The 19764-nt window shown below is 40.5% G+C and overlaps 2 protein-coding genes across 4 annotated transcripts in view; one reads left to right on the forward strand and one right to left on the reverse strand.

Moving 5' to 3' along the window:
- The window catches only part of STK25 (serine/threonine kinase 25), a 35380-nt gene extending 22826 nt beyond the window's left edge, over positions 1-12554 (forward strand). Inside the window, exons 6-12 of the mRNA XM_058189185.1 lie at positions 5769-5926; positions 6250-6435; positions 6835-6980; positions 7410-7524; positions 8117-8188; positions 10134-10270; positions 11041-12554. Of these exons, the coding sequence (XP_058045168.1) occupies positions 5769-5926; positions 6250-6435; positions 6835-6980; positions 7410-7524; positions 8117-8188; positions 10134-10270; positions 11041-11080 (854 nt within the window). The 3' untranslated portion in view covers positions 11081-12554. The remainder of the gene's footprint in view (positions 1-5768; positions 5927-6249; positions 6436-6834; positions 6981-7409; positions 7525-8116; positions 8189-10133; positions 10271-11040) is intronic.
- Positions 12555-13424: 870 nt separating this feature from the next.
- The window catches only part of FARP2 (FERM, ARH/RhoGEF and pleckstrin domain protein 2), a 70654-nt gene continuing 64314 nt past the window's right edge, over positions 13425-19764 (reverse strand). The window contains exons 25-27 of one of the 3 annotated variants that reach the window (XM_058189184.1): positions 18370-18477; positions 17142-17293; positions 13425-16082 (exon numbers count right to left, since the gene is read on the reverse strand). In XM_058189184.1, coding sequence (XP_058045167.1) covers positions 15992-16082; positions 17142-17293; positions 18370-18477 — 351 coding nt within the window. In that variant the 3' untranslated portion in view covers positions 13425-15991. Of the gene's footprint in view, positions 16083-17141; positions 17294-18369; positions 18478-19764 lie in introns of those variants that run through there. The other 2 variants (XM_058189183.1, XR_009155822.1) reach the window with 2 other exon arrangements.

A 19764-nucleotide genomic window follows, 5' to 3' on the forward strand; every position in this document is an offset into this window, starting at 1 on the left:
GCAGAACCTAACACTGACGCTATCGCTGCCACCTGCCTGCGTAACGTCCCTGGTGCCAGCCCTTTCTTCAACCCAGCCTGCAAAAACTGCAACAACTGTGGAACCTTTACCTTGGTTGGCTGAATGCTCCTACCAGTGCACCAAATCACAAAGGTTCTCCAAGTGGAATCATAAATTCGTGTAGTAGACGGTCGTCTAGCCACCTGCATTGTCGTTATCACATCTGAGGGAAATTTCCGTCTTTCTAGCAGTCTCCGCTCAACAGCCACGCGGTCAAGTGCAACCACTGGGGACCCGGGTGATGAACCGGTCCCTGACTGAGAGACACCCTGTCGGGTGGAATTCTCCATGGTGCGGTGACCGACAGATGTACCAGATCCGCGAACCACGGCCTTCTGGGCCAGTATGGTGCCACCAGAATGACCTGTGCCCTGGTCTGCAGAATCCGACCAATTACCCGAGGAAGGATAGCCATCGGCGGGAAGGCATATAGTAGACCCCTGGGCCAAGGAAGACGGAGGGCGTTTACCCCTTCCGCCCCTGGCGCTGGGGACCTGGAGAAATACCGAGGAAGTTGATGGTTCGCTGGAGATGCGAAGAGATCGATGACCGGCTGTCCGAATCGCCTCACAATCTCCTTGAATAACTCCGGATCCAGTCTCCATTCTGCAGGATCCAGAGGTGCCCTGCTCAACCAATCTGCTCTGACATTGTCTATCCCGGCAATGTGTTCCGCCCTGATGGAAATCACATTGCGCTCGGCCCAGCGACAAAGGCGATCCGCCTCCGCCATGAGCCCTGGATCGAGTGCCTCCTGCCTGTTGATGTGGGCCTTCACTGTGATGTTGTCTGTCAGGAGAAGCACATGTCGATCCCTCAAACAGTGCCTGAAATGTCTGAGCGCTAACCTGGCGCTCTCAGCTCCAGCCAATTTATGCTCCTCTTTGTCTCCCCCCTTGACCAAGAGCCCTGGATCACCTGGTCCTGACAATGAGCCCCCCAGCCTATCAGACTGGCGTCCGTTGTCACCGTGATGCGGTCCTGTTCCAAAAAATGGCAGCCCCTTTCCATGTTCCTGGACTTCCACCAGCGTAGAGACATTAGAACGTCTCCCGGGACCCTGACCTTGAACTGCGACGTGTCCCTGCCTGACCTCTGAAACGGTAACATGAACCATTGTAGAGGCCTTGCATGAAACCTTGCCCATGGGACCACCTCTATGCAGGAAATCATCTTGCCCAGCAGAGATGAGAGTAATGCCAGTGGAACTCTCCTCTGTGAGCGAATCTGCACTACCAGGTCCTTGATGCTCTGAAGTCTGTCTGGGGACAGGAAAACTTGACCCTTCAGCGTATCTATTACTGCCCCTAAATGTAACAGCCGGTTCGTGGAATGACGTGACTCTTTCCATGTTTATGGAGAAACCATGAGTCTGCAGACAAAGTATCGTCTCCCTCAAATCTTCTATTGCCTGTCTGTGAGAGACTGACTGCACCAAAATATCGTCCAGGTATGCCTGAATCCGTATTGGACGAGCCCTGAGAAGCGCTCCTAACGCCGCCAGGATCTTCGTAAAACCCTGGGGCCGAGGCAAGGCCGAATGGAAGCGCCGGTACTGCAAATGCTTGCCGTCGTAAAGAACCTCAGGAACCTCCTGTGCTTCCGATTTATCGAACATGAAGGTATGCCTCCGTAAGGTCTGTGGAGGTCAAGAAGTCCCCCTTCCGGACATTCGTAAGGATTGACCGCAGGGAGTGCATCTTGAACCTCCGATACTTCACATACCTGTTCAATCCTTTCAGGTTGAGAATTGGTCGCAGCCCCCCCGAGGCCTTCTGGATGACGAACAACATTGAGTAATAACCGCTCCATTGTTCGTGAACCGGAACGGGCTCCACCGCTCCGATGTTCAGCAAGTGCTGAACCGCAGTGTCCATGATCTCTCTTTTTGTCGCATCTCGAGACCTGGGACATCGAAATAAGACCGTCGGAGGGGGTGCAAGAAATTCTAGTGAGAGACCTGATGAAATGGTCTCCCTTATCCATAGATCGGAGGTGGTTTTCTCCCACTGGTCGGCGAACAGCCCTAGACGGCCACCAATGGGAGCCTGATGCCTGCCGTCAGCGGTGTCTGCGGAAGGAGCGGTTGCCCCTCCCCCGAAAAGGACGCCGCGACTGGCCGCGGGACCTGCCTTTGTCAGAGGACCCCTCCTCTGAGTGATGATAGTGGCCCCACTGACCTCCCTGTGTTTGAAAACCTCTCTGATATCTGCCAAAGGCCGACCCCCAATAGGGACGAAAATAAGACTTCCGAAAGGAGGGGGAAAACCTTGTATCCCCTCTCCTTGACAAGGCAGTCAACACCTTCTTCTTCCCCTTAGTTTCCGTCAACACGGGCTCCAAAGCCTCACCAAACAACTTTGCACCTTTAAATGGCACAGAGGCCAATCGCCATCTGCGCTTTGTGTCTGCCTGCCAATTTTTTAACCAAAGAAACCTCCGTGCTGTGACCGAGGACGCAATCGACTTTGCCACATATTTCGCGGAGGACATAGTGGCATCCGCTGTGTATTCCACAGCTGCCACTATCTTGTTGAAATCCTGATGAGTCCTCAGATCGGTCACCGGCACTTTCTCCTGCATTTGTTTAAGCCACAGTAGGACGGCCCTGCTGAAGAAGGATGTGTCTTCGTGAGGGCCTGCTCCAACTTCCGATCCTCTGGCTTCAAAACTTCCTCAGGTTCAACCAAGGTGGCCGAAGAGGAAGCCAGGGCCAAAACCGGGTCATCCACCTCAGGCACTCTCAGGAGTTCCATCAGGTCAGAAGCCGTGTTAAAAAACCGTCTCTCAAGGGAGGACATGTTCGGTAATGCGGCCGGGGCTTCCCACTGTTTCTTAATCATATCTAGAAATAATTTAGGAGCAGGAACTGTCTCCGTCTCCACCGTTGGTTCAGAAAAAAGCATGTCTGCAGGGTCCTGCTCTGGACAGGCGCTTTGTTCCCCTAGGAGTCCCTGTTTAGTAACCGCCTAAGCTTTACTCAACAAGGCCTTAAAAAGATGAGGCCTGAACAGCCCTTTAAACATGGGCTGCTCCGGTAAAAAACCTTCCTCCTCAGACAATTCCTGGTCCCATTGTTCATCCTCCATGGATGGGGAACTCTCCGCCTCTGAAGGCGAATAAGAGCTGTCAGAACGCGACCCCATGTGTCCATCTGCTGGTTCTGTTTCTACCTGATCCCTATCCTGTGACTGGGCTTCCGCCCCAAGAACAGATTGCCTGTTACGACTTTTGCCTGCCTCAAGTTCCCGGTGAACCGCCTCTGCGATCCATTTCCGCACTAACTCAGGCATTTCTGTCACCTGGTCTATGGTCTGCCTATCCCCTTGTGATGCTACCAAGTTGATAGGTGTAGAACTGGGCCTCCCTGTATTGGAGCCGCTCCCCGATGGCTGGGGCGACAGGGCCCTGGCCAGAAAACTGGAAGAAGGATCCGGTTCCACCATTGGATCTTTCTCCATAGGCTGTACCTGATCCCTAATAAATGTGGACTTAGTGGCCTTGTTGGTGTTCCTCTGTACCTGTCTTTCCAGCGCCTTCTGGCGGCGTTTTTCCGCCTTCTCCTGCGCTTTAGTGGGCCTTTTAAGCGCCAAGGCTTTTGCTCTAAGTTTTGCAGCTGCTTCCGAACTGCCACTCCTTGTCTTATGACAACGGCTCTTCGAGCCTTCAGTGGCAGCTCTCTGAGGTTGAGAAGCATCAGTGACCTCCATCTGGTCACTAAGTGAGGCATCCGACGCCATATTTCTAGAACACATATAGAAATAAAATTACATATAAGTAAGCACCTTTTATAATTCCATGAAATTAAAAAAATAATATATTTTTTTAAAAATTATTATTATTATTTTTTATTATTATTGTTATCATAACAAATTCTATGTAATACATATACATGTCAATGTACAAGCCTCAATAACCAGTTACCATCTTAAGAACTCAGCAGCATTACAAGGGTTAATTCCCTAAACTGTTGGTCCTTTCCCTCTGCAGGTCAGAACGCCTGCTCAAAACTCCAAAGCCATGCAGCCTGGAAACAGCTGCCTCAGGCTAAATCAGGCCTCTTCACTTCTTTACTCCAAAGGCCTATGCTGTACTGGAGGGCCGATCACCGAAACCCCATGACGGCCTCTTTTCTCTTTCTTCAGTTCAATTTTTATTTTTTATTTTTTTATTTTTTATTTCTTTTATTTTTTATTTTTATTTTTCTGGTATTATTATTATTTAATTTTTATTTATTTATTTTTTCTTTATTATTATTATTATTATCATATTATTCCTGTTTATTTTCCATATATATATATATATCTATATCATTCATGTATTTATTTTCATCATCTTCTCTATAGATATAAGGTCAGCCAGCTCCCAAAATGGCCACCGCCCTGGCTAGCCCCATGTGGCTTCCAACATGGTGCTCAAGAGCTTGTTCCTTCCTCTGTGCCTTCCCCACATATGGCGGGTATTCCAGCAAAGGCACCTAAAATCCGAAGCTTAAAATAGCAGCACAAACAAAAAATAAATAAAATGGAGGCAATGTGTTCTCAAACTTCCCCCGCTGCTCTGATTCTCCCCCAAAGGAGTAACCATGTGGAATCAGCAGCTTGATTTAAATCTCCCGGTACTCACACCATGTGCTCCCGGTACAAACAAGTTAAAATGGAGACAAACAAAATAAACTTTCCTTGCAGCTCCAAATAATAGTTTCCCCCGCTGCTCTCCACACACACACACACTTTAACGATCCTCAGCCTTGTAATTAAACTCATCAAACACTTAAATAAGGTTCGCTCATTCCACTCAGCTTCTACATTTTCATAGAGGCTCCAAGAAAACTCCTATTAATAAAAAAAAACAAAACCCTCAAAGATAGCTCATTTACTTACTCAGTTGATGCCATTTCAAAGAGAAAGGCACAAATTTCCAAACTTCAACTCCTGCTAAATCCAAACACACAGGAGTAAACCCAGAAAATGTCCTCACGAGCTCAGGACAGAGTTGAAAGTGGGAGGTCTACAAAGGGGGCGTCTCTTAAGTTTGAACCCTGTCCATAGAGCCAGAAGACACAGAGTGATACCCATGCACTGGAGTCATGACTTCTCAGGCAGGAAAAGACGTGTGGTCCGAGTTTTAATTGTTCTGTATCTTCTGCCAGAAATGGAAATCATTTGAAATCAGCATAAAAGTGATTACAATTTTGAATCCATTTGCTATAGTTAAGAATATTATAGAAATAATTGACTCCCTTTCATAAAAGGATGGTTTTGATGAAATTTAAGCTGTGTGTATAAACTGTGCAGTTACTTTCAAGTGACAATACATTTAGGATAATTACAATGGTTTTCCAATAGAATATAGAAAGGAAAGATATAAAATATGGAAAGAACAAAGAAAGAAAATCAGAATTAAATGTTTCAGATAGGACAATTATAATATCCCATTGTCTGGTTTCTGAACATCTAAGGAAGTGGATTGAGAAATAGGTTTAAGGACTGAACCAAATTTCTGGCTGAGGAACTCTTTGAGTTGAAGTCCACAAGTTTTAAAGTTGTCAAGGTTGGAGACCCCTGCTTTAAATAACTATTTGTCTTCTTCTCTATCTTGAAAATTAACTGAAAACTGTATACCAAACCTTCAAAAGTTACTATCTTTCCACAAGAGAGATAACCCCACTTTGATTAAGTTACTTGTATAACTTTTTGTATAAACAGCTGCCAATGTGTTACTTTCGGAGCAAGGGGATGTGAAACTAGCTGACTTTGGTGTGGCTGGCCAACTGACAGACACTCAAATCAAGAGAAACACCTTTGTTGGGACTCCTTTTTGGATGGCACCCGAAGTCATCAAGCAGTCAGCCTATGACTTCAAGGTGAGCTGAGAGGAGCAACTAGAAGTAAAAAGACCATCAATGTATTATCTCATCAGGGAATTGCCCTATGTAGAAAAAATAAAAGGTTTACAGTATGTTTTATCCACATCCTTTGCCTACAGTAATGTTTGAGCATACTAACAGAGCTTTGCTCCTACCCACATATACAAACACACACCCAGACAGACAGGATCATTATGGAATGTGAATTGAACTATTGTATTCTGGAAATGGGAATCAAACCTATGACCACACAATGTTGGCTTCTATAGGCAAATTAAGGTGGAATATTCTGAATTTGTACCCTTTTGTTTTTCTTCCAGGCAGATATTTGGTCCCTTGGCATTACTGCTATTGAACTGGCAAAAGGAGAGCCTCCAAATTCTGACCTGCATCCAATGAGGGTTCTCTTCCTGATTCCCAAGAACAACCCTCCAACATTAGAAGGGCACCACAGTAAGCCCTTTAAGGAATTTGTGGAAGCCTGCCTTAACAAGGATCCGAGATTTGTAAGTGGGTTGTTGTTGTTTTTTTGCTTGTCTTCATAAGCAGAGCCTACAGAGTACTGCATCAGAATATCTGGCAACAGCTATTAAAAGAATGTGATAGTTTGACCTTTGGAGCTAAGGAGACTTGAGTTCTGGTTTATCCTCCACAGAAGATTGTGGTAACTTTGGTACCAGTCATGCTATCAGCTTTTCAGCCCAATCTGCTTTACAACATTGTTGATAGAAAATGTTATGTACACTGTTCTGACCTTCTGGAGGATGTAAGATTAATTAAAAGTAAGTCTGCCTGAGTCGTTTTCTAAACCAAAATGATCTTCAGAAAGCCAAAAGTGATGTTTACCTTCTTATTTGGGTTTCTGCTAGCTGGAACTCCTTGTTTTGTCTCTCTTTTTGGCACAGAGGCCCACTGCAAAGGAATTGCTAAAGCACAAATTTATTACACGTTACACAAAGAAAACATCATTTCTCATGGAACTCATTGACCGGTACAAACGGTGGAAATCAGAGGGGCATGGTGAGGACTCCAGCTCAGATGACTCTGACATGTATGTATATTCCCTGTCTCCTGTTCCGTTCCCAGATAAGAATAACTCACAGATGTTACCGAGAGGAATATGAACAGTATAAATTTTGCTGCATGGAAAATAATCTTTTGTAGATCTTAACATGGATATAATTGATGTGGCTTTTTTGGTGTGGGTGAGTAAGGAACAACATATGTTATTTTAATGCTAGATGCTTCCATTTAAAAAAAAATAATTGAATACGTGACTATCCAACTTTGGTTCTGGGAACCATGCTGGGAACCTACCATAAAGATTAGTGCATGTGGTATCACATCAAATATTAGCCCCCTGATACACCACACCAATTGTGAGGGCATAGGAGCAGTTGGGGAAAGTTTTTTCTAATTTTTGCTCTGTAATGTAATTTTTCCAGTTCGACATTTTTTTGAAGTGTATTTTATTTCCTAGTGATGGAGATGCAGATGAGAGGGATCAAGGGCCCATCTGGACTTTTCCTCCAACTATTCGGCCCAGTTCCCTGAACAAATTGCATAAAGGGATACCTCATCCTGGGTCTCAAAAGGTCAGTTTGGTATTTATTGCAGCTGAGAAGAACCAAACCTTTGATAGTTGGTCTGGGGGAACTTTAATGTTTCTCTATATTGAGACAACCGTATTAGAACATTCGCTTTGGCTGCTTTTTTATTTTTAGCATTAGTACTAGATACAAATGGCCGGTAGAATGTCATTCCAGCCTTAGGTTCTTTCTGGAATCAGAGTGGGACTCCTGAGAGTCTGTAGGGAAAAATAGAAAGCAATTAATGATGATTATTTGTTTCTTTCAAAACAATATAGGTTCATGATGCTTGGCAAATTTTGGTGGACAGAGCAAATATAGATAGTGGTAGGCAACCTAATGCACTCCAGATTTCAACCCCCATCAGTCCAAGTGGCTAGGGATTATGGAACATTTAATCCAAAAACATTCAGACTAAGTTTGTACATTACATTAGCCATAAAGATGTTGATTTTGATGTAGCATGATGTAGGCATAACAATTAAAGCAAACCCTGGCTTAGCATAAAGTATGAACCAGTTCTTGAATATTCTTGTTCTGATAACTGGAAGTCTTGCATAGGAAAACACTAGCTGGCAACCTTGGTTTTTCTTTCCAGGCTTGTGAACCCATCAAGAGGCAGCCCCGGTCCCAGTGTCTCTCTACTCTCGTCCGTCCTGTCTTTAGAGAGGTGAGTCTCTGGCAATTTCTGTAAACTTCTTTGTAACATGTAAAGGGCTTAGATAACTAGGTGAGGAGCTCTGAAATGGATAGAAATCTGAAAAGCAAGTGCATAGCAAGAGATGACTTTTGAAAGGAAAAATGAGGTACAGGTTCAACACAGGTGTCTAAATCCAATATTCATAAAGGCTTCGAAGTTGTTTTTACCTATACTATTGGGTCATGCATAGTTTTTTTTTTGGTGGGGTGGTGGTCATTTTTATATTTAAATAGCAAGTATTTATGGCGATTCACAATGCCAAAATGTTCATTGATGTCAGGTATAGCATGAAGATGAACTGCAGTGTCCTTCTGGTTATGACGTACAGAATACTTCTTGCAAGCCAAAAATACTCAAAACCAAAATTAGCAGTTGGTAACAATGCACTAGCCTCACAGTATCTGTTTGAAATCAGTTCACTGCTTCTTTGATGCCAGTCTGGCACTTTTTCAGTGTGTTTCTAGCAAGAGGCATTTTCTTCCACCAGAGGGGGTAATACACATTGCTGCTCTTTTCTCACAATCTGCTCAGCTTTGCCTTGTTTTGCATCCTGATTGCGTGGGAAGCGCAAAGCAAAAGGTAACTGACTTAGGTCAGGATATCTTCAGGACTAAGTACAGATGGATACATAAGCCATACTGATAATCAAAGAGGAAAGATATTCAGCCAAACAAGTTTTTGCTTACAGAGTGATTGCTCTTGTACTGATATTTTTTGCTTTTGGTTTTGCTTCATAGTTAGCTATTCAATTTCTTATGGAGAAATTTCTTAAGGAAAAATTCTTAGGCTGCAGTCTGTCCAGAACTAACGTTTTTCTGAAATATAAATGTCAAGTGTCCTGAAACTTAAATAGGAGATTCCAGAGATTGTACTATTTGGAGAAATGAAAAGCTACACTATTTTTTTTTTATTGGGTGGTGGATGCGTAGGCTATTTTTAATGAAACAAGCATGTTCCATATTATATTGCCTAACATGTAGGGTGTTCACAGTTTCATATATGAACTGGTCTCAAGCTCTCACCTATGATTATTTCATGCTGGAATTAAGAGTTGTCTAAACATTTGGATTTGGATGAAACATACGTGACAAAAATTAGTAAAAGAAATATACTACAGGTAGTCCTCAATTTATGACCACAATTGAGCCCAAAATTTATGTGCTAAATGAGAAATTTGTTAAGTGGGTTTTGTCCCATTTTATGACTTTTCTCGCCACAGATATTAATTGAATTACTGAAATTCTTAAATTAGTAACATAATTGGCTGCCAATTTGCTTCTGGATACAATTCAAAGGTACTGATTCTGGTTCTGGATACAAGGTGCTGGTTGTCACCTTTAAAGCCCTTCATGGCTTGGGACCAGGATATCTGAGGGACTGTCTCTTGCCAGTCACATCTATCTGACCCATTAGAGCAGGGAGACAGATTGCTGCGGGTCCCATCTCTGAGGGAGATACACCTGGTGGGACCCAGAAGAAGAGCCTTTTCCGTGGTGGCTCCCTCTCTCTGGAACATCATTCCCCCAGAGATTAGAACGGCTCCGACTCTAATTCTCTTCCGGAAGGCACTGAAAACTTGGTTCTGCCAGTGGGCCTGGGGAATCCAGAGCGGGATGGAGCCCATTAAATGGCTCATGTGAGTGGCTGTCACTGGGGCGGGAGATTTGGGTCAGGGGTGATTTTATTACATTAATTTATTTGCTTTTTTTAATGAGTTTTACTGCTTTTTAAATGTGATTTTTTATATTCTGTAAGCCGCCTTGAGTCGCCATGGGCGAATAGGCAACAATATAAATCAAATAAATAAATTAACTAAATAACTAACTAAATAACTATCATCTCTGACATAAAATGAAAATTTAAAACAAATATTGTGACTGTTCCAAACAAAGTGTTAATTATATTTTATTGGCAGCTCAAAGACAAGCACAAGCAGACTGGAGGGAACGTAGGCGCCATGGAAGAACTTGAAAATGCTTTTAGCTTAGCTGAAGAGTCTTGCCCTGGAATCTCAGATAAACTGATTGCATATATGGTGGAACGAGTGCAAAGGTAAAATCAGCAAGAACTGTTAGCCTGATCAAACTTAATAGTGTCAGAAGAGCAACAATGACCTTTTCCTAATTTATGCTGCCTTTTGTTTGGGCCCACAATGTTTAGGTAAGTGCTATAAATTGTGGATTCCTTCCTGTATAAGTCAGCTTCTAGAACTTAGTCCTTTGAACAGTTTCTGGACAGTATACTGAAAATCCATTCTGGTACTAATCCACACCAATTTTGGCTAAGCACGACTTTGAATATTTAGCCCAAAGCAATGTTCTACCTGTTTGTTACTGAATTTGAAGAAAGGTTATGGTATGCATCAGGGGTCCCCAACCTTCGGTTTGCAGCCTGTTGGGAATCGAGCTGCTCAAGTGGCGGCAAGTGCGCGAAGCTTCATTTGTGCATGTGTGGTATTAGGTTGCAGACGTGAAACCATCCCCTTCACCCCGCCCCCACCACTGGTCCATATAACCAGAAAGGTTGGGGGCCGCTGGTATACATAATACACGAGTTCTATATATAATATCTGTAAAGTGAAGGTGAGCCATCTGAGACTTCAGGGTCACAGGTGACATGCAAAGCTCTCCCATCTTCGCTGTTGAATTTCAGCTTTCCACTATTTTGAGGCACAGGACATATGAAAAAGTACAACATACAAAGTGTACTCACCTAAATAGTGGAATTCTCATTGTGGAACTTACATGCCTGTGATATTACCCACTTTTGGCTTAATAACATAAGATGGAGAAGCTTGACAGATGTCTCTTGTTCGTCCTTAGGTTCTCACACAGTAGGAACCACCTGTCTTCAGCACGCTGATGAGTTGCTCTTTATTGCTCATGAAAAGGGTGACTCCCCCACCCCTACCCGCTCCACAAGAACTGCATCTTGAATTATTACCTGCTATTGGATGTTAACATTGTGCTATGAATTCCCAGTCATTTCAGAGCCTTTATGTGTGTATGTGTCATGCGCCTATGATGGGATTTGTAAAGCAAATGATCATGGACTACTTTGCAGTACGGGGAGGGTAATTTCTACAATGCATTTCATGGAGGTTTTTAAACAATAACCAATTTTGCTCAGGTCAGACCTTGTTTCAAAGCAAAATCCTGACTGCTGGAAAATCAAAACTCTTAGACAAACACATTCCAAGAAGGAAGGAGACGCTGGTGGGTTTCTCCTCTGGCCAGAGGCAAAGTTTACTTAAGCACATAGATGATCTCTTGCCAGTCAGCTAGATAGCAATAGACAGCTGTTACTCAAGAGAATCTTCTTTAGACTTTCTCAGTTTAATTATACAGGTGATATTTTCCTCCTCAGTCTGCTTGCCCCTTTTGTGAGGCAGGCTTGTCTGCTGCTGTGATCTGCCCTTGGCCACGTTTCAGTGACAATAGCTCAAAGCAGAAATGCTTGTTGTGTGGCAAGGCCTTTTGCTGCTATACAGTATTCATTACTGTCAACTCATATCTGATTCAGTAATTTTGGCAAGCAAAGTATTATGGACTTATTAAAAAGGAGAGACATTAACAACTCCTACAAGTTAGAGGAAACAACAGAGTCCTTTCAAAGTTTCTACACATTTAGAGCTTTGTTTGTGAAATGTGGCTAAAATTTTCTGTTAAATTAAAATAAAAGTGTGGTGCCAACCAGTGAAGAATATTCTAAGTGACGTTCCTGAAACGTGTTCTTTGTTCTGTCTCTTTAACTGTTTACTCTATGTTGGACCTGAATAGTTTTAGGAGGTATCCTATCATTTTCTAAGCAATCTGAAACTCTTAAGTAGGAAGTTAGCAGATCTATAGCAGTATTAAAAATAGAAGTGGGAGGTCTTCAAGTATCATTTTCTAATCCTGTAACATCTGATAGTGCCATGGATGACTTGAGAAAGACGTGACTGCCTAATAATTACATTTGTGGGTGGAAGTGGATCTTCCAGTTCTGTTTATCCTCCCTGAAAAATGCTCTGTTAATAATATTCAGATATTATGCTGGAACATAATGCTCTTAAGAAATATCTGGGACAGTTGTATTTCAGCCACACTCATGAATTTGAATCGAATTTCTTCACCATTATTTCTCCAAATTATTTACACAAAATATAAAAATATACCAATGGAGAACAGGAAGCTGCTACTTTGTGCTGTTCATAAAAGGTACTTTATGCTAGTCCACACGGTATTGCCAGAATGCTCCCAAAAGTGACTCCAATACTCAAAGTAACAATTATTGCTATTCAAATAAGCAGCAAGAGGGATCTGCCACTTCCAATAAAAATTAACTTGTAAAACAATGTGACTTTGCTTCTTTATTCATTAGTTTTATATTTTGCCTTTCTCCCAGGAATTCAAGATAAGTACCTGCTTTTCTAATTTTTCCACGAACAACCCAATATGGTAGTTTGGGCTAAATGTTAGTGATCAGTTGCCAGGTCTTCCATGCCAGAGGGGTAGGCTTGAACCTAGATCTCCCCAGTCAAAGATAACTGGTATTATTGTTTATGGAATGAATGCAAAGTTTCAGGTTGATGCTAATTAAGGGCCAGAGTTTACACGTACACTTTCCTTAGGTTATTATTTTTTAACTGAGGATAAAGTTTGATCTTAGATAAGCTATAGGAATTAGTCAACTGATTTTATAGGCAACTACTGTATGTTGTAACCTATTGGCAACATAAAGCAAAGGATATTTAAAGGGACTCAAAATTGCAGAACTTTTAAAAATATTGAATATTCCTGTCAGATAATATATTTACTATCATCTGTATCTGATGATAGCTTCCCCTGGCTGTTTATATATCCAAATAGACATCAAGTAATCTTTTGTGCTAGTCAACTGAAAGAAGCTGAAAATATTTTTCTCATAAAAAAAAATATTCCCTAAGAGGAGGAAGGGCTATTAGCATCAGACACTGTCCTAAGTCAGGGCTCTCCAACCTTGGCAACTAAGTTTTGTAGACCAACTCCCAGAATAGCTAAGCCAGACATGCTGGCTGAGGAATTCTGGGACTTGAACTCCACAAATCTTAAAGTTGCTTAAGATAGCCCTGTCCTAAATGCTTATGCAGAACAGTAACAGATATAATGGGTTCGGGGATTAAAATGAAACTAGACAGTCTTAACTGTGCCAAAGGTTTGTTAATGGTTATAATAAAGAGTAATGGTGACTGGAAATTAAAAAGGGTTGGATATTATTACATGGCTGAAGTTATTTTTTTTTTCTTGGATGGTGGGGGGAGCATCTGATATGGAGGATCCCACCTCGAAAACTCTGCCAGAGTCAAGAAGAGGATGTGTCATAGGAGTTTTTCTACTCATTGCCACTATACCTCAGGTGTCAATTGGGGAAGAGAAGGACAATATATTTTTAGCCTTATCTTTAATAGCAAATAGCACTTAGACTTCTGCACCGCTTCATAGTGCTTTACAGCCCTCTCTAAGCGGTTTACAGAGTCAGCATATTGCCCCCAACAATGTGGGTCCTCATTTTACCAACTTCGGAAGGATGGAAGGCTGAGTCAACCTTGAGCCAGTGAGATTCGAACTGCCCAATTGCAGGCAGCCAGCAGGCAGCAGAAGCAACTTGCAGTACTGCATTCTAACCACTGCGCCACCTCAGTTCTCTTTAAAGAAGGATATATAGAGAGTAGCATAATTTTAAACTCCAAGGTGAATGTGCATGTTAGAGCAGTTTCATAGCTCACAAGCATATACACAGTTAGAAAAACGTAAGATATTCACAAATGGGAAAAAAAGTTACAATGTCTTTTTAATTTGAATCTATTGAATGGTTAGGAGAAAGTGCGGGGAGAGAAGGTGACTAAATCCTTGCTAAAGTTTACTAGGGAATATTGTGAATTTGAAAGTAGCTTAATAAAGTAGCTAAATTAAGTAGCTTAATAAATAAATAAAAATCCAACAACCCCTGCCCTATTGGGTCTGCTGTTCCCATATATTATTTGTGAAATCCTATCAACTATTAGAAAGCCCAGATTACGCATGATTGATTACAGTGAAACGTATTTAAGAGATCTATAATAGTTTATTTCCAAAAACATACTAATAAATAAAGACAGAAGATATAATAAATGGCCATTATGTTAAATAAATCTTTAGGAATTTGCTCCTCATCAAGAAAGATGTCAAAATTTTCCCTTTTCCCTCTGTGGGAAAGAAACCCTAATTTTATATAGTTTTTGAATCAATTCCATGAGTAATGAACTGAATCAAAATTTTTGTAAAGTCCTATTTTCAGCCTCCCACCTTTCAAAATACAAAGATAACATTTCACCCCACATTCTTTCTCCTACAGTACAACACCCATCACCACATTGTTGCTCAATCTAACAAATAGAGCTGTATTAACACCAGCCCTCTGTAGCTACTTTACACTGCTACCCAAAGACAATATGTGGCCATGTAAGAAACATGGAGCCTTCTTGCTAGAGTAGGTTTTTTTCCATCTTCACTGAAACATACCATAAAGACCAGGGCTGTCAAACTCCCGGCCCATGGGCTGGATGCGTCACATGCTGGCCACGCCCATGCCCAGTTTAGCGAAGGGGGAAAAAGTCCTGATACGTCATGTGATGCTGCCATGACGACGTAAGTTTGATACCCCTGATATAGACAGACACGTTAACTTTGCTTTCATGACATAGGACAATGGCACTAAGTTACAGGAGACAACTGTGAATGGGATATCTGTTATTTCTGACTTGTAGCTGTGTGGTATCTAAATTAAATGAACCATCATAATAACAGAATGTTGTATACATTTGAAGTTATGCCTGTTCCAGTTTTACATTGTAAATCATTGGCATTTATTTATTCCTTTGAATAAAAATTCATTAGTACTTCATTATTTATCCATAATTAGTGGTCATAAACACCCAGCCTTCTACTGCTGCTTCAGATTTTTTGAAAAAAAATATTGATTCTGTTTGGACATGCAGCGGCAGGCATTTTTTTTTGCTACAAAGGGAATAGGCTATTTTTTAAACTGACTTTCCTATTCCACAAAGTTGGATCCATATTTATAACTCCAGAGTTATAAAGAGAGAAAGAAAATAAAAGAACATTATTCAAAAGTCATGAGAAGCACATAGATATAGGAAGCTAATGGGAACAATATCAGGACACAGGGAACTCAAAATATTAATTGCAGTGATACAGACATGATTTCCTTTGTATCAGAATTAACTGCATGCTCTGAGCAAAATTTCCAGACAATTTGCTTGCTTCCTCTACAAAAAAAGCATCATATCAATTTTGGAAAATTAAAATTTATGTTGCTGGCAATTTTTAGAACTCTCCATTTTACTGAAAGTTGAAATATGATATAAACAATGTAAAGCTAGCTTGCAAAATATGGGGGAGAGGTTGCCTATCTGGTGTGCAAATAAAGATTGTTACTAAATACAAACTAAACATTCAAGGGTTCTAGGAAATCAATTCAAAATCACAAGATTTCAGACCAGCCAAACACTTCCAATTAATCTATTCATATAAATAGAAACAACAACATTGAGCCATATATAAATCCAGCACCATGTTCTCTCTTTGGATTTGAGTTCAGTGGGAGTTTAGTCCGTGTTTCATACTACAGTATGAAATTGTCCACCGTCTACAGCGAGTAACAGAGGTCTCCTTTCATTGTTGCCAAAGTCAGACTCCTGACTTCCACCAGACTGCTGCACATAATTTACAACAGAGAGCCAGCTCTATCTTTTCAGTTTATGTTACTTTCCTTTTCATCCTTTGGAGTCAGAAGGCTAGATCTTCCAGGAGAACTTGTGGCTCTCTTTATTACTTCCACCCACCTGATGAGAAAAGCAACACCCAAAGGTTTAATTAGCATTTTGACTCTTGTACTATGTGGTAGCTTTTCATAGAGCTATTATGTGTTAGATTCCCTTTTTACTACCTTACTGAAAAGTAGTATTACAGCTGCTGAATATTAATGGCAGTATTTCTATTATTAATGGGAGCACCCTCTAAACAGGGCTGTCAAACTTGCAACCCATGGACCGGATGCGTCACACGCTGGCCATGGCCACACCCGGTTTAGCGAAGGGGTGGAAGTCACGATACATCATGTGATGACACTGTGATGATGCGAATTTGACACCCCTGCTCAAAATGATGCAAATTACCAGCTATCTGCAAGGAATATAAATGACTGAGAATCTCTACAGACAATTAATGGCAGTATTATTTATGACCAAGAGATTAATAATACCGTAGCTACTCACCCCATTCTAAAGTGCATATTAAGTCATATTAAAAAGAGGTCCTACATTAGAGAATATTTGGAGAATACCACATGGAGAATATTTTTTTAAACTAATCTAGTTTTTATATTGGCTCTCCATGCTTTTACGATTTCATATTACCCAGCACATATTGTCCAAGAAAATTGCATTTATTTAATACTTTCAATATTTTATCCTCCCTTTTTTCTTTTAATTTCTTTTAATTAATTTATCAATAATGCAGAATTTTATGTACATATACAATACATAAATACATATGCATGTATGTATGTACAGTATGTTAGTCATAGAATGTAATAAAGTTTACTATTATTACATATAAAACTGTTCCTACGTGTTTTGACAATGTGCATTTATTCAATTTCTACCTCTGCATAGAACATTTCTGCATTTATTGGATTCAGACCAAATTTGCACCGCGGGAATCTTATATTTTTATATATTTCTCTTCAGTGATTATCAAAATGGCTGTATAAAGCAGGACTCCATTTATTAAAGACAAGTGGATTTCTTATTGGGTTACCAGGCTAATATTCAGGAACTCCTAAAATAACAACTTGGGGTAATCAGCTCCTTGAATAGATTTTGATTAATGTACATACTTACCTTTCAAAAGTATACTTGCTCTCAGCCCTGAAGAAGTAGACATGAGACTTAAACTGCAGCTTGAAGACATAATCTTTCTGAATGCCATCTGCCTCTGTGGGCATGTTGATTGTGTAACCAATAAGTGGTAAACTTGCCAGTGGATAATCATCCTGGAAATTATTTATTTATTTATTTTGGTGATTCTATGCTACTCTTTAACAAACATAGAATAATTTATAAAGTTATAAATAAAATAATGCCACATCATTTAAAGAATGCATATGAAAGGTATATCTAACTCTCTTCACTACAGATAAATACAGTTAACCAAATTAGTCCATGGGGAGAAAAAATCAGCAGAATATAAAATTAGCCAACAGATTGCCATAATTCTAAATCATGAGATAATGTGTGATTCCACAATGATAACTGCCATCATACTTCACCATTGGCTAAGCTGCTGGAAGCTGATTGTAATCATACTTGAGGGATTTTTGGAAAGCCACAGGACTTATCTGGGCTTTGTTACTGGAAAGGCAGGGGGGAGAAAAACAGAGCAAGCTATTTTGGTCATGAGGTATGAGTTTTATACCATATCTGGAAAGACCAGACTAATTAACCTGGAAACTCCAGTTCTTTGAATAGGCCTTACATGTATATATTAAACTTTGAGGCAATAAAATTAACACTCACCAGTTACATATCCACATATAAGAATACAGTACTTCATTATTCATGGAGTTATATCTGTTATAGTCTAACATAGTCATGGAGACTGAAACTTTTACACCACTGTATGTTGCTGGATGTTTCACGTGGTAAAACTACACAACTTTCACAACTTCAAAAAAGGACCAAAACTACAAAGGCAACACTTTGTAAAAATATTTGCTGTTACCTGTAGAATCATTATGGGCAGCATAGAAATTGAACTGAATAAAATAAAATCAACTGCTCTGCTCTTGGTTTATATGGATTAAATTTGGAATCTTTTTAGATACCGGCAACTATTATGATTGGTTCCATAGTCATCCAGATATTTAGACAGGATTTCATATTTTTATCCCCCTATCAAGTCCACCCTGAGGATCCAGGATAAGCACATTTCATTTCACTCATGAAGGCACAGAATTATGTTATTTCTAATCTTCATTCACGGATGATCATTATGTTATATGGGTCACCAAGTCCTCCCTCTAGCATTCCAGTATACTTTCATCTTGAAAATGTGCAACTTTTATCTTACCTGGTGTGTTTTGTAAAAGAACAGACAGAAATTTGTAAAAACAACCCACAGCTTCTGCCAACCATTACTATTTTTGAACTTCCTCAGCAGATACCCTGATAGTTGGTTCTATAAAGGAGAAGGAGAAATAATATTGTGAGATACCACAGTAAAAGTCTACTGATGTTGCTTGTAGTAGTTAAAAAACTAATTGCTATTCTTGAGGCCTGATTCTCCTAGGCCAAGAAATGTTACATAACATTCATTGTGAACAGTTGATTTTTGTATCACTAATTTCTTTGTTCGCAAGGCTGCTTCTTTCCTGCTTACATATATTAGCTTCTAATGTTGAAACTGAGATACTTATAGGGGAAAATGCACGAAAGATAAGATGTGGGTTGATTCTTTCGTCTTTTTACGATCCTGCAATCCCTTAATTTGGGATAAAGTTGGGGCGATTGAATGGAGCTGAGCATTTACTGGCCAGATGCCCTTCCTGCCTATGTGGAGTTTCCAGCAGATACTTTTTCTTTGCACCCTCAGAGAGAAAAATCTGCCACTACCTAGGATTCAAACCGCAATCTTCTGAGTGGGAGGAGAGTGTCTTTACCACAAGGCCACCACACCACTCAGGATTGAGTCTAACTTTGAAGAATTACAAAACAGACTTAGGTCTGCCTTGCCCAATTTCATTCCTATGGTTGTACTGAACTAGAAATCTCAGAATTCCCAGCCATCTCATTGTAGTTCAACATCTCAAGCGTAACTGGAGAGTGTCATGTTGGGAAAGATCACTCTAAAAGGTATATTACTATAATATGAATATTTAATATTCATATTAAAAAGTGTATATATGAATATCTTCCCAATATCTAGATGTATTATGAATTTCCTCCTTAGCCAGGATAGAATAATAATCAATGACAATCCCAACTAAGTAATCAGAGAGCCTCTGGTGGCTCAGACTGATAAGACAGTCTGTTATTAACACAGCTGCTTGCAATTATTGCAGGTTCAAGTCCCACCAGGCCCAAGGTTGACTCAGCCTTCCATCCTTTATAAGGTAGGTAAAATGAGGACCCAGATTGTTGGGGGCAATAAGTTGACTTTGTATATAATATACAAATGGATGAAGACTATAGCTAACATAGTGTAAGCCGCCCTGAGTCTTCGGAGAAGGGCGGGATATAAATGCAAATAAAAATAAAAAATCACTGCCGAAGTTATTCAAACCATTTCTAACCCTGGTTTCTCCAGTTAAATCTTTTCTCCTGGCTTCTTAGTTCTCACGTCATGCAAAGAACTAAACAGAATCTGGGTAAGGAGACAATATGGTAAATAGACTGAGAAAAAACACAGAGTAAAAGAAGTAGAAGGTAAAGCTATGCAGAGTAATTTACACCACTTCCCAAAGCA

Source organism: Ahaetulla prasina, chromosome 6, assembly GCF_028640845.1.
Source record: "Ahaetulla prasina isolate Xishuangbanna chromosome 6, ASM2864084v1, whole genome shotgun sequence".
In the NCBI taxonomy this organism is placed as follows: Eukaryota; Metazoa; Chordata; class Lepidosauria; order Squamata; family Colubridae; genus Ahaetulla; species Ahaetulla prasina.